Source organism: Cyprinus carpio, chromosome A17 (genome assembly GCF_018340385.1).
Source record: "Cyprinus carpio isolate SPL01 chromosome A17, ASM1834038v1, whole genome shotgun sequence".
Lineage (NCBI taxonomy): Eukaryota > Metazoa > Chordata > Actinopteri > Cypriniformes > Cyprinidae > Cyprinus > Cyprinus carpio.
The window spans coordinates 23,954,073-23,965,853 of record NC_056588.1 but is presented as its reverse complement, the minus strand read 5'-3'; the positions used below and the strand labels follow the sequence as shown (position 1 = coordinate 23,965,853).

Genomic DNA, 11,781 nt, shown 5'->3' with positions numbered 1-11,781 from the left:
TTAGCCTCACAAATAGACTTTAATTTTGTAGCGCCATTAAAACAACAAAATTTAAACAGCATCGGTTATGTACAAATCAAGAAAAAAGCCAGTATTATTTGTTGTTTGGGGACTAGTTTGGTATGAAGCATAGATGTTATTCAGATTTCAGAATAAGAGTAGTTTTGTGGTAGGATCTTGAGTCTTTGTAATAATATTTTAGAACTAGCTACCTTTTTTTTTTTCTTTAAATGGACATCCTTACCTAAATTTGATATGTAGTTTTCTAGTATGCTCATTAATAATTACTTTTCAAAATGAAAAGTGGCTCAAAAAGGGAGCAAAGAGCCTGAAACAAACATTTAACCATTTCTGGAATGCCTGTTCCCAAAACAGTTGAAACTGAAACACTATGAACATCTCTGAGAAAAGCAATTTTATAATTAATGAAATCACAAAAGACGGAAGAAGAAGAAAAAGAGAGAAGAAGACAGTAACATTATAATGTTCCTTTTTCATAAATATCAAATTAACATTACAGGGAAAATGTACACACTCTATAAATAAAGCATACAATAAAATAGCACAGTTATATACACAACCTTCCCTGATCAGTTAAGGCCCAAGTGTAGAGGGTATGCAGTCATTCCCAAAATCCCTTAGTCTACTATGTTCCATAAAACAAACAAACAAACAAAAAAACATTCTCTTTATGTCAAATGCAATACTTATGTAGGCCATGTAATTGTCTGCACTCTCATCTGAAACTATCTGAAAGAAAAAAATTGCTTTTCTTCCCATTTTCATCTAGTAGAACAGTCTTTAAATACATATGTACATAACTCCTGAATCCTCCCAGAGGCATCTTGTGATCAAAGTCCTTCCTTTACAGTACACCATTAAGTACACTGGGGTGACTATGTTCATGAAAAAAGGAGGTTTGGAGATAACAATTTCTGCCTGAGCTGGATTGATGTTCAAAGCATCCCAAAGCCCTCACTCCCCTCACTGATGGCCAGCTTCAGCAGCTTGTGGAGTTCCTCATAGGAGTCATATGTTGGGAGGCACAGCTGGTTAAAACTGAACAGAACAACATAGGAGGAGGGATTAAACATGCAAGCCAAATAAAAAAAGATAACTTTTTCCTATAGATACTTCTGTCAAAATTATATTTACTTTGCTAGAAACGTATTAATATATTTAAACATTTTTATTATGTAAAAAAATCATGATATTTCTTAAGTAGATAATGTTTTATTGTTTTAATCAAATGGCAACAACCTTATGATAAATATTAGTTATAAAACCATGCCAAATTTAAATGATAGTTTTCACATTTATTTTTGGGAATTGGATTTTGGTCCTTCCGTGGAAGTGCAGGGATGTTTGATGTGTGCGCTCACCAGGTGTGTGCAGTGGGCAGCGTGCTGTGTGTGGGAGCTGCTATGATCTGGAAGGAGGGGCAAAGTGTGTTGAAGCCGCCAGGAGGGAGCTGTGAGGAACCAGTGGTGAACTGCAACAAACGTGCCAATTCTTCCTGTGTGAAGGATGACACCACTGCCCAGAACCATTTCATTACCTAAACAACATAAGAATCAGGATGAGCTCACTTTAACACACTTTCATCCCCTGCTGTGATTTCTCAGCATATTATTGTAAAGTCAAACACATTTCAATATCAAGTTATTATTTACAAAAATCATAAATATGTACAATAATTAACACTGGATATCATGTAAATATAAACAGTGTTGTTAAAATATTTGGCTCTGGCTGATTTTCCATATTTTCTCATTGTCATTATATCTTCAAGCAAAACTTATAATGCATTAATGTGACCAGTCATAAACAAAAACACAAGACGTTCAATGCATTAATTAAATTTGTCAATTTATATATAAAAATTAAATATATGTCTCTGTGAAAAAGTGACTGCCCCCTAGGAGTCAATAACTAGTTATACACCCATGAGCATCAATAACTACAACCAAACAGTGCCTGTAGTTAATTATGACATTGTTTACATGCTTTGTTTTTGCAGAACTTTATCACATGCTTTTCTCTACTCTTCACCAAATCCTTTATACACCCATCTTTTAATTTGCTTTCTTTTTCTCTTTTAAGCTGTTGTAGCAACATTAAAAGCTTCAATCTCCTCCTCTGATTCCATATTCAGTGTGGACGCTCATGTGATTGATGCCAGCTCTGCAGGCAGTACAGTCGTTTCTTATAGCAACTGCTTATTTAGATAAACGGTCTCATAACATGTAAAGGCCCACAACATATTTTAGTCTGAATATTTGTGATCCTAATCTATTGCATGCCATGTGTTTGACACCTGCTTGTTCTATGTAGTCAATACATTAATCAGTACAGAAAATGAGCCAAGTCAAACTATATATTCTATTGCCCTACACCTAAAACTACCCCTTACAGGTAATTTTGTGCATTTTAACAATTTTTTTTTTTTTTTTTTTTTTTTTTTTTATACCAGTTTTACAAATGAAAATGAGAGATTTTGTCAGGTTTAGCTCACTTTTGGGTACAATTTGTCCCCAAAATATGGTTAAGTAGGTACACACACATACACACACACACAAACAGGGCACAGCTGCCCTTGAAAAATACAGAGCAAAGTGCATACAAGAAACATGAACTGACCATGCATACAGTTTACTTATTGCCTTTGTAGAACAAGAGCAAGCAATAAAGTTGTCTCAAGTTGTTAAATAAAAGGGTACATGACAAAACTGATTTCTCAACCAAGTAAACCTTAATGGCAGAAAAGGGCCTTGCATCTTTGTCACTTTTCACCAATGATGAGTTTGTATGTCTGAACTTTAGGATTACAACCCTCATCTTTGATTTATACACCCAAAATGGGTTTTTGCTCAATGGCAGCACAACTGCGGGGGATTGCAGCTCTGATAAGAATGTTTGTGCTTTTGTGTGTTATTTTAAATATTTTGCTGTCCCCTTCCACGGTCCATACATTGTTCATAATCCTCTGTGCAATGTACCCTGTTCCTCTCTGTTTTTGCCTCTCCATGTCCCCCATTACCCCTGCCTGATATGCAGTGAGGAGGACACTAGACTCTATATAAATCTGTCTATATAAACTACCAGAACCAAACTGATGAAAACCAACAGTGTTGTTGTCGTCTTGTGCCTGGACCAAAAAGCTGCTTTTGAACACACCACACAAACTACAGCTGACTGCAATAGCAAGTGCTTTTTGTGCTTTCATGTAAAGAATTACCTGTCAAAACATTATTTAGTAGGGAACAAATATATTTATATATAAATATATACAGGTCCTTCTCAAAAAATTAGCATATTGTGAGAAAGTTCATTATTTTCCATAATGTAATGATAAAAATTAAACTTTCATATATTTTAGAGTCATTGCACACCACCTGAAATATGTTCAGGTCTTTTATTGTATTAATACTGATGTTTTTGGCATACAGCTCATGAAAAAAATGCCAAAATTCCTATCTCAAAAAAGGCTTAGCATATCATGAAAAAGGTTCTCTAAACGAGCTATTTGAACCTAATCATCTGAATCAACTAATTAACTCTAAACACCTGCAAAAGATTCCTGAGGCTTTTAAAAACTCCCAGCCTGGTTCATTACTCAAAAGAGACATCAGAGCCGCAATGATGGGTAAGACTGCCGACCTGACTGCGGCATGGCGCTCCAGAAGGCCATCATTGACACCCTACAAGCGAGAGGGTAAAAATGGTGACACAGAAAGAAAATTTCTGAACGAATATGCTGTTCCCAGAGTGCTGTATCAAGCACCTCAGTGGGAACGTCTGTGGGAAGGAAAAAGATCCAGAGCCACCGAAGATTGTGGAGAAGGACCGATTCCAGACCTTGGCGAAGATTGTGGAGAAGGACCGATTCCAGACCTTGGGGGGGACCTGCGGAAAGCAGTGGACTGAGTCTGGAGTAGAAACATCCAGAGCCACCGTGCACATGGACTGGCGTGTGCTTTTTTGAACCAGAAACAGCGGCAGAAGCGCCTGACCTGGGCTACAGAGAAGCAGTACTGGACTGTTGCTCAGTGGTCCAAAGTACTTTTTTTTCGGATGAAAGCAAATTTTGCATGCCATTCGGAAATCAAGGTGCCAGAGTCTGGAGGAAGACTGGGGAGGAGGAAATGCCAAAATGCCTGAAGTCCAGTGTCAAGTACCCACAGTCCAGTGATGGTCTGGGGTACCATGTCAGCTGCTGGTGTTGGTCCACTGTGTTTTATCAAGGGCAGGTTCAATGCAGCTAGCTATCAGGAGATTTTGGAGTCAACTTCATGCTTCCATCTGCTGAAAAGCTTTATGGAGATGAAGATTTTGTTTTTCAGCATGACCTGGCACCTGCTCACAGTGCCAAAACCACTGGTAAATGGTTTGCTGACCATGGTATTACTGTGCTCAATTGGCCTGCCAACTCTCCTGACCTGAACCCCATAGAGAATCTGTGGGATATTGTGAAGAGAAAGTTGAGAGACGCAAGACCCCAACACTCTGGATGAGCTTAAGGCCCGCTATCGAAGCATCCTGGGCCTCCATAACACCTCAGCAGTGCCACAGGCTGATTGCCTCCATGCCACGCCGCATTGAAGCAGTCATTTCTGCAAAAGGATTCCCGACCAAGTATTGAGTGCATAACTGAACATAATTATTTGAAGGTTGACTTTTTTTTGTATTAAAAACACTTTTCTTTTATTGGTCGGATGATGAAATATGCTAATTTTTTGAGATAGGAATTTTGGGTTTTCATGAGCTGTATGCCAAAATCATCAGTATTAAAACAATAAAAGACCTGAAATATTTCAGTTGGTGTGCAATGAATCTAAAATATATGAAAGTTAAATTTTTATCATTACATTATGGAAAATAATGAACTTTTTCACAATATGCTATTTTTTTGAGAAGAACCTGTACTATAAAATTAAAATACATTTATTTTAAAAGTATAGCACATTTGTGCACACAAATGGAAGAGATATCGATGCTTAGTGTATTATATTAGTGTATTATTGTGGTGTATTATTATTAGGGCTTGCATAGACTAGTCGAGTAGTCGAGTGATCGACTACTTCAACCACTAGTCGGCGCTGTCGGAAACAATCGACTACTCGAGCATGCATTAACCATAATGCATACAAAGAGTTTGCAAGTACGACTGAATTTTAGGATTACAATATTGCGTGTAGCTGTTACTTTCTATGACTTTATCTATGTTGCATGTAAAATTTAAATATGTAATGTAATAATTAGGGTGTGCCCGAAGCCGAATACTGTATTCGGAATGGCACGAGGAATGGCTTCAAAAACGAATAACGGACAAGGAATAATTCTGCCTGAATATTTAGCTGAGGCTGGCACACTCTGCTGTTTGCTAGATAACAGTTGAACTAGTGGATCAGCGCAATATTATACACAGACCACTAAAGTAATGTTATAGAGTGTGAAGTTGAATGTAAACTTTATGAATGAAAAGAGCGCAAATCAAACACCGCATTGCTGTTGCCTCTCCGTGCATCTCTCAGAAATCAGAGCTTGGCATGAGTAATATCACCTATAATAATACATCATACACGTTCTATTATTTGTATATATTTAAAAGGCAATGATTTAAACCTTAGGCTATGATCTGATACGAATGAATCGAATAAGCACAGCGCGCTCACCAATCAAACAGCCACATTGCACGTCTCAGTCTTTCAAAAACAAACCAGTTCTCTCGGCTAATAATCAACTTAGATACAGATACAGTTTCTACTTGGCCTACATGTTTGCATCTTTATCTTTTGCTGGTTTGCGTGGCAGGCACACACACATTTGTTTAGTGAAGTAAAAAAAAAAAACTCGCTTAGAGAGTTCTGCGTAATGAAAATGTGCGCATTGAATTAATTCAGTTGTGTTCAAATGATCACTAAACATTTGTCATGACATCTCTCTGCTTGCATGATAAATATATTTTTAGAAATTAATAATTATTTTAGTTTAACATGGCATACTTGTTCAGTGATAACTATGAAAAAAAGATAGTCATAACGGTCTTATCAAGTAACTACAACGTTCCACCTGGTTTGATCCGAATGCAGATATGAATAATTTAGTGATTGTTACAGATACAAATACTGTTACATCAAAATGTAAATATTTAATGTCATAATTATAAAGTTTTGACAATTTACATACGTAATTGTTGCATTAGGCTATGAATTAATAAGCTTTTATTGATAAGAACTATTTAATGTCTTTTCATTTACAGTAGCATGAACCACGAGTAGTTGAGTAACTCGAGTATTTTTAAAATAAGAAATCGACTAGCAGAAATCAGTAGTCGTGCAACCCCTAATTATTATTGCATTCCTGTAAAATTTGCCTAAAACCCAAAGTAAATTGCATGCTGTTCTTGAACCATTTGGAGTATATGCATGGTTTTGGGTCTCTTTTGAAAGGTGACACTCTGAGGTTTATTCCTAAACAGAACAAACCTCACAAAAACACTAAAAATCATATAGAAAAATAAAACTTAAAACAACAAAAAAAAAAGAAAAATATTATAATATAGTATAATTTTTTTTTGTTTTGTTTTTTGTAAACAGATGCCTGCAGATGACTTTAGCTGGGGAAAAAAATGGGATCACAGCATGAAGCCTTGTTAGTGGTCTGACCTTAAAAAAAATGCACACTTTATGGCCATGGCTTAACTATGAAATCAGTTCTTTAATATGAGCAAAAAATACTAAAACCATTTAACAATTTAATTTATTTTGAAAATAAAAATATTAAATTAAATAAATGAGTTCATTATTAATGTTAATAATGATATTACTAAAAATAATACATTAAAAGTAAACACCGCTTTAAAAACAGTCAAGTCAAAAGTGAGAGGATTCTATCTAACTTAAACATCTCTTATTGGCCATTGTGTTCATGCATTAGAACTCTTCACAGAGCAGTCACACAAATATGCATGGGAGCATCTGAAAGCAGCCACTTATCAGTGAGCACAGAATTGAGTGTGCACTTGGTACTACCTATGCTGCAGAAAGGCCAGGATCATTCCGTTTTTAAAATGTGTTGACTTGGTACAGAAGTACCAGTACGTTTGACAATATTATTAGTTAGCAAGTTGCTGAATTCAAGTTAAGTAAGGCAGCTGCTTACCAGTTCACTGCAAACATAGAAGTAGTTAATAACGTTAGCTAGCTGTTGCAAACACAAGACTAAGCAGCGTCATTCAAAATACTTCTCTTAAAGCCGACCATTGGACAGAACATTGGGAAACAACAATATTCAGACTGTCAAAAGTAAGCATCCCAGAATGCAAAGTTTTCTGCTACAAACATTAATTGCTTTGTTCTTGAGTAAGAGAAAACAATTATTTATAAATAATTAAAAACATATTTTAAATAATTTTCCAGGACAACAGCAAGATTTTCCAGGACGTATTACGTTTTTTTCAGGACTGGAAAATTTGGTGTCATTTTTCCAAGTTTTTCAGAATATGTGGGAACCCTACATTGAATGTTTTCTGTCACCTTGTGCTTCTACAATAACATTTATGAAGATGGGTTTGGTAATGCCATGCTTTCTGTATAAACCTATGTTAGGTGCATACCTTTAAAAAAAGAATGAAATACATTATTTTAATATCAAGTCACTTACCTTTTCTCTGAAGTGCCATGACCCTCCAACAATTACAGCATGAGCTTTAAAGTCTTGCACATTAATATCTCCTGTACCACACATCAACAACTGGGAAAAAGACAAAACAGTCATACCTTTAACTTTTAAAACATCGATTTTGCTTGAGGAGTCTTTAAAAAAACATCCCCTAAGGCTATGTTCGCACACATCATTATTTGTTCTTCAGACATTTCTCATTAAAAGGGGGAAAAAAAAAGACTCATCCACTGACTCATATTTCTCGTTCACTGAAATTCCTCCCTCCACAGCAACGCGGCGCTATTAGCAGCGCATGCGCAGCTCGGTGAACTGGGTAGCTCTGTGAACTGTTTCATCCTGTCAAAGTATTACTCAACCTCGGGCCAATTGCCTTCGAGTATGAGAATGTAGTGTTGTTGAATGTAGTGAACGAATACGCCCTTCACTGAACGAGTTTCATATGAGTCTGAATGAGATTCGTGAACGAAATGACTGAACTGGTACATGTCATTCGTGAACGAGTTGAATAAATTGATGCATCTCGTTCGTGAATGAAATGAACTGGTACATAGCTTATCTCGTTCGTGAACGAAATGAATGAGAGGAAACGGTTCAGTCGGCCATTTAGCATGTCAGTCTCGCAAAATGCAAAGCGCAGTTATAGGTGCACATACGCTTGGTTTCATATTTAGCATACAGAACATAACTCCACGTTTAATCCCCGATTTATGAATATGAATATATACTATATGAACTGTCTGACCAAACAATTAAAATGTTAATCATGCAAGAAAACCTTGTGCTTTGTTCATCCGAACAACTTATTTAGACTTTATTTATTGAATGCGATTATGCACACATTTTAATAAAGCCAAATCAGTCTTTGTAACAGGTGAATACGTTCGTTGACTTAAGACATAACACATAAGACACTCTTTTTTGCCACCTGTTGGCGTATTTTGTGTAATATGAAGAAATGGTCACTGCACGAATCAGTACGAATCATTTTGGTGAACAAACTAAAATGAAAGAATTTCTTGAAAGAATCATAAGTTCCACGACTACTGCTTAAAAAAAATTAAGGGAACACTTAATCATAGTTAGGCATGGGACGATAACCAGTTTCAAGGTATACCGTGGTTTGGAAAAGTCACGGTTTCAAAACCACTAAAATTTTTCATTATACCGTTTCTGCGGTATGCACAGTTTTTTTTACATGTCGTCAAAGACGGAGAGTGCAGGACTCAGTAGTGTGCAGCAAAAAGTGCAATAAGTCACACACACGACCCCTCCCCCTCCAGTTGGTGCAAGCAGTCAGAGAGTCACCTGTGTGTGGGATGATGGCTGAAGGAGATGAATCCCTGGAACCATTACCCCTTGTCGAAAAAGACAAAGTCTGTCGTATGGGAATTTTTCGGGTAACATAGACTAACCATGTTTCGTACACGATGTTCCCTACAGATAACGTTTTAGCGCCGATCGCTAAATAAATACTTCCAGGTTGAACAAAGTATGTGTGATCTTCATTTCTCCCTCTTTCACCCCCGATCAAGCCAGAGACCCACCCAACGTTTGTTTTAGTGTTGAAATAAATACTATTTGGCTTGCTACCGAGGCAGATAGCATGGCTAATTAACTAGCTAACTTAAACTAGTTTCCTCCCTCACGTTACTTCACAGAGCGGGGTATGTACTGTACTTTTCCGCGATTTAGTACAATAATTAAATTTAGCTGGTATCACGTGTATACTTTTAAACCTTCCTGTCATTGTTTACATCTGTTCAAAATCACGACATTTAAAAAAAAACATAAAAAAACTTTGCCACTGTTTATACGGAGAGACTGTGTGTGTGACACTCGCGCTCTCTCTTTCTTAAGTGTGTGTATGTGTGCACACATCCTCATACCTCACCGCTCCAAACTTAATCCGGGAAAGGTAAACATTCCCGCATCATAACTTGGACTGAATGTGTAGAAAGCGAGCATGTCTCCAAAAACCTTGTTAAGCTGCAGGTTTAATGACTGCATTTTTTATTATTTATTTATATATATATATATATATATATATATATATATATATATATATATATATATATATATATATATATTTTTTTTTTTTTTTTTTTTTTTTTTTTGCTTTTATTCAAGGTTTTGATGATATTTTTGATTATTGAGCTGCAGGTTTAGGCTCACTTAAGTGACTGCACTTAATTAGAATTTATTTAATTATTTAGCCTGACCGTTCCAAAATTTTTGTACGTTTCTTAAAAATAAAATATAGTGCTCAGTGGGGATTTTTTTTTTTTTTTTTTTTTTACATTTACACAGACATTTAAAAAATAACATATTTTAGAGCTGTAAAACTGGATTTTTTCATTCTCAAAAATATATCTAAATTACGGCCTATGCTCTCAATGTCAAATGCAGAAATGTTAATCCATGCTTTTATGACCTCAAGGCTAAATTATTGTAATGCTTTATTGGGTGGTTGTTCTGCACGCTTAATAAACAAACTCCAGTTAGTCCAAAATGCTGCAGCTAGAGTTCTTACTAGAACCAGGAAGTATGACCATATTAGCCTGGTCCTGTCAACACTGCACTGGCTCCCTATCAAACATCGTACAGATTTTAAAATCTTGCTTATTACTTATAAAGCCCTGAACAATTTAGCACCTCAGTATTTGAACAAGCTCTTGTTACATTATAATCCTCCACATCTGCTGCATTCTCAAAACTCAGGCAATTTGATAATACCTAGAATATCAAAATCAATTGCAGGCGGCAGATCCTTTTCCTATTTAGCGCCCAAACTCTGAAATAACCTACCTAACACTGGTCGGGAGGCAGACACACTCTTGCAGTTTAAATCTAGATTAAAGACCCATCTCTTTAACCTGGCTTACACATAACACACTAATACGCTTCTAATATCCAAATCCATTAAAGGATTTTTAGGCTGCATTAGTAAGGTAAACTGGAACCGGGAACACTTCCCATAACACCTGATGTACTTGCTACATCATTAGAAGAATGGCATCTACGCTAATATTAGTCTGTTTCTCTCTTATTCCGAGGTCACCATAGCCACCAGATCCAGTCTGTATCCAGATCAGAGAGTCACTGCAGTCACCAGGATCCAGTACTTATCCAGCACAGATGGTGGATCAGCACCTAGAAAGGACCTCTACAGCCCTGAAAGACAGCGGAGACCAGGACAACTAGATGAGCCCCAGATACAGATCCCCTGTAAAGACCTTGTCTCAGACGACCACCGGGACAAGACCACAGGAAACAGATGATTCTTCTGCACAATCTGACTTTCCTGCAGCCTGGAATTGAACTGCTGGTTTCGTCTGGTCAGAGAAGAACTGGCCCCCTGACTGAGCCTGGTTTCTCCCAAGGTTTTTTCTTCATTCTGTCACCGATGGAGTTTTGGTTCCTTGCCGCTGTTGCCTCTGGCTTGCTTAGTTGGGGAGACCTCATTTACAGCGATATCGTTGACTTAATTGCAAATGATTGCACAGATACAATTTAAACTGAACTGAGATTATGACATCACTGAATTCAATGATGAACTGCCTTTAACTGTCATTTTGCATTATTGACACACTGTTTTCCTAATTAATGTTGTTCATTTGCTTTGACACAATCTTTTTTGTTTAAGCGCTATATAAATAAAGGTGACTTGACTTGACTGTAATCACAATACCGTGAAACCGTGATTTTTTTTTTTTTTATATATATCTAAGGTTATCATACCGTCAGAATCTCATACCGGCCCATGCCTAATCACAGTATAACACCTAGTCAGTTAAACTTCAGGGACATCAATCTGTATGGCGTGTGTTTCCCAAAAGCAACTATGGTCGCAAGTTTTGTCATTATCAATAGAGTTCAATGGAATTTACCACCATAATTAGCTAACGATGCTTTTGGGAAACGCAACCCTGGTTAAGAAGCATAAGTGATCGTGAATAAGTTTTACCTGCCTTGGTGCAAATGAAAGTGACAACAGGTACACTGGAGAGACAACAGCAAGACAACCCCCAATTAGGAATGGTTTTACAGGTGGTAGAAATAAACAGTTGCTCTCTCCTTATCCTTCCTGACTGATTT

At 36.7% G+C, this 11,781-nt stretch overlaps 1 protein-coding gene across 6 annotated transcripts in view; it reads right to left on the bottom strand.

The window, feature by feature from the left end:
- Positions 1 to 400: 400 nt before the first annotated feature.
- Positions 401 to 11,781, bottom strand: part of LOC109071571 (apoptosis-resistant E3 ubiquitin protein ligase 1-like) — a 99,838-nt gene continuing 88,457 nt past the window's right edge. For 5 of the 6 annotated variants that reach the window (XM_042774457.1, XM_042774458.1, XM_042774455.1 and 2 more), the window contains 3 exons: positions 7,666 to 7,755; positions 1,383 to 1,558; positions 401 to 1,059 (listed from right to left, as the gene is read on the bottom strand). In XM_042774457.1, the coding sequence (XP_042630391.1) occupies positions 957 to 1,059; positions 1,383 to 1,558; positions 7,666 to 7,755 (369 nt within the window). In that variant the 3' untranslated portion in view covers positions 401 to 956. The remainder of the gene's footprint in view (positions 1,060 to 1,382; positions 1,559 to 7,665; positions 7,756 to 11,781) is intronic. The other variant, XM_042774459.1, reaches the window with a different exon arrangement.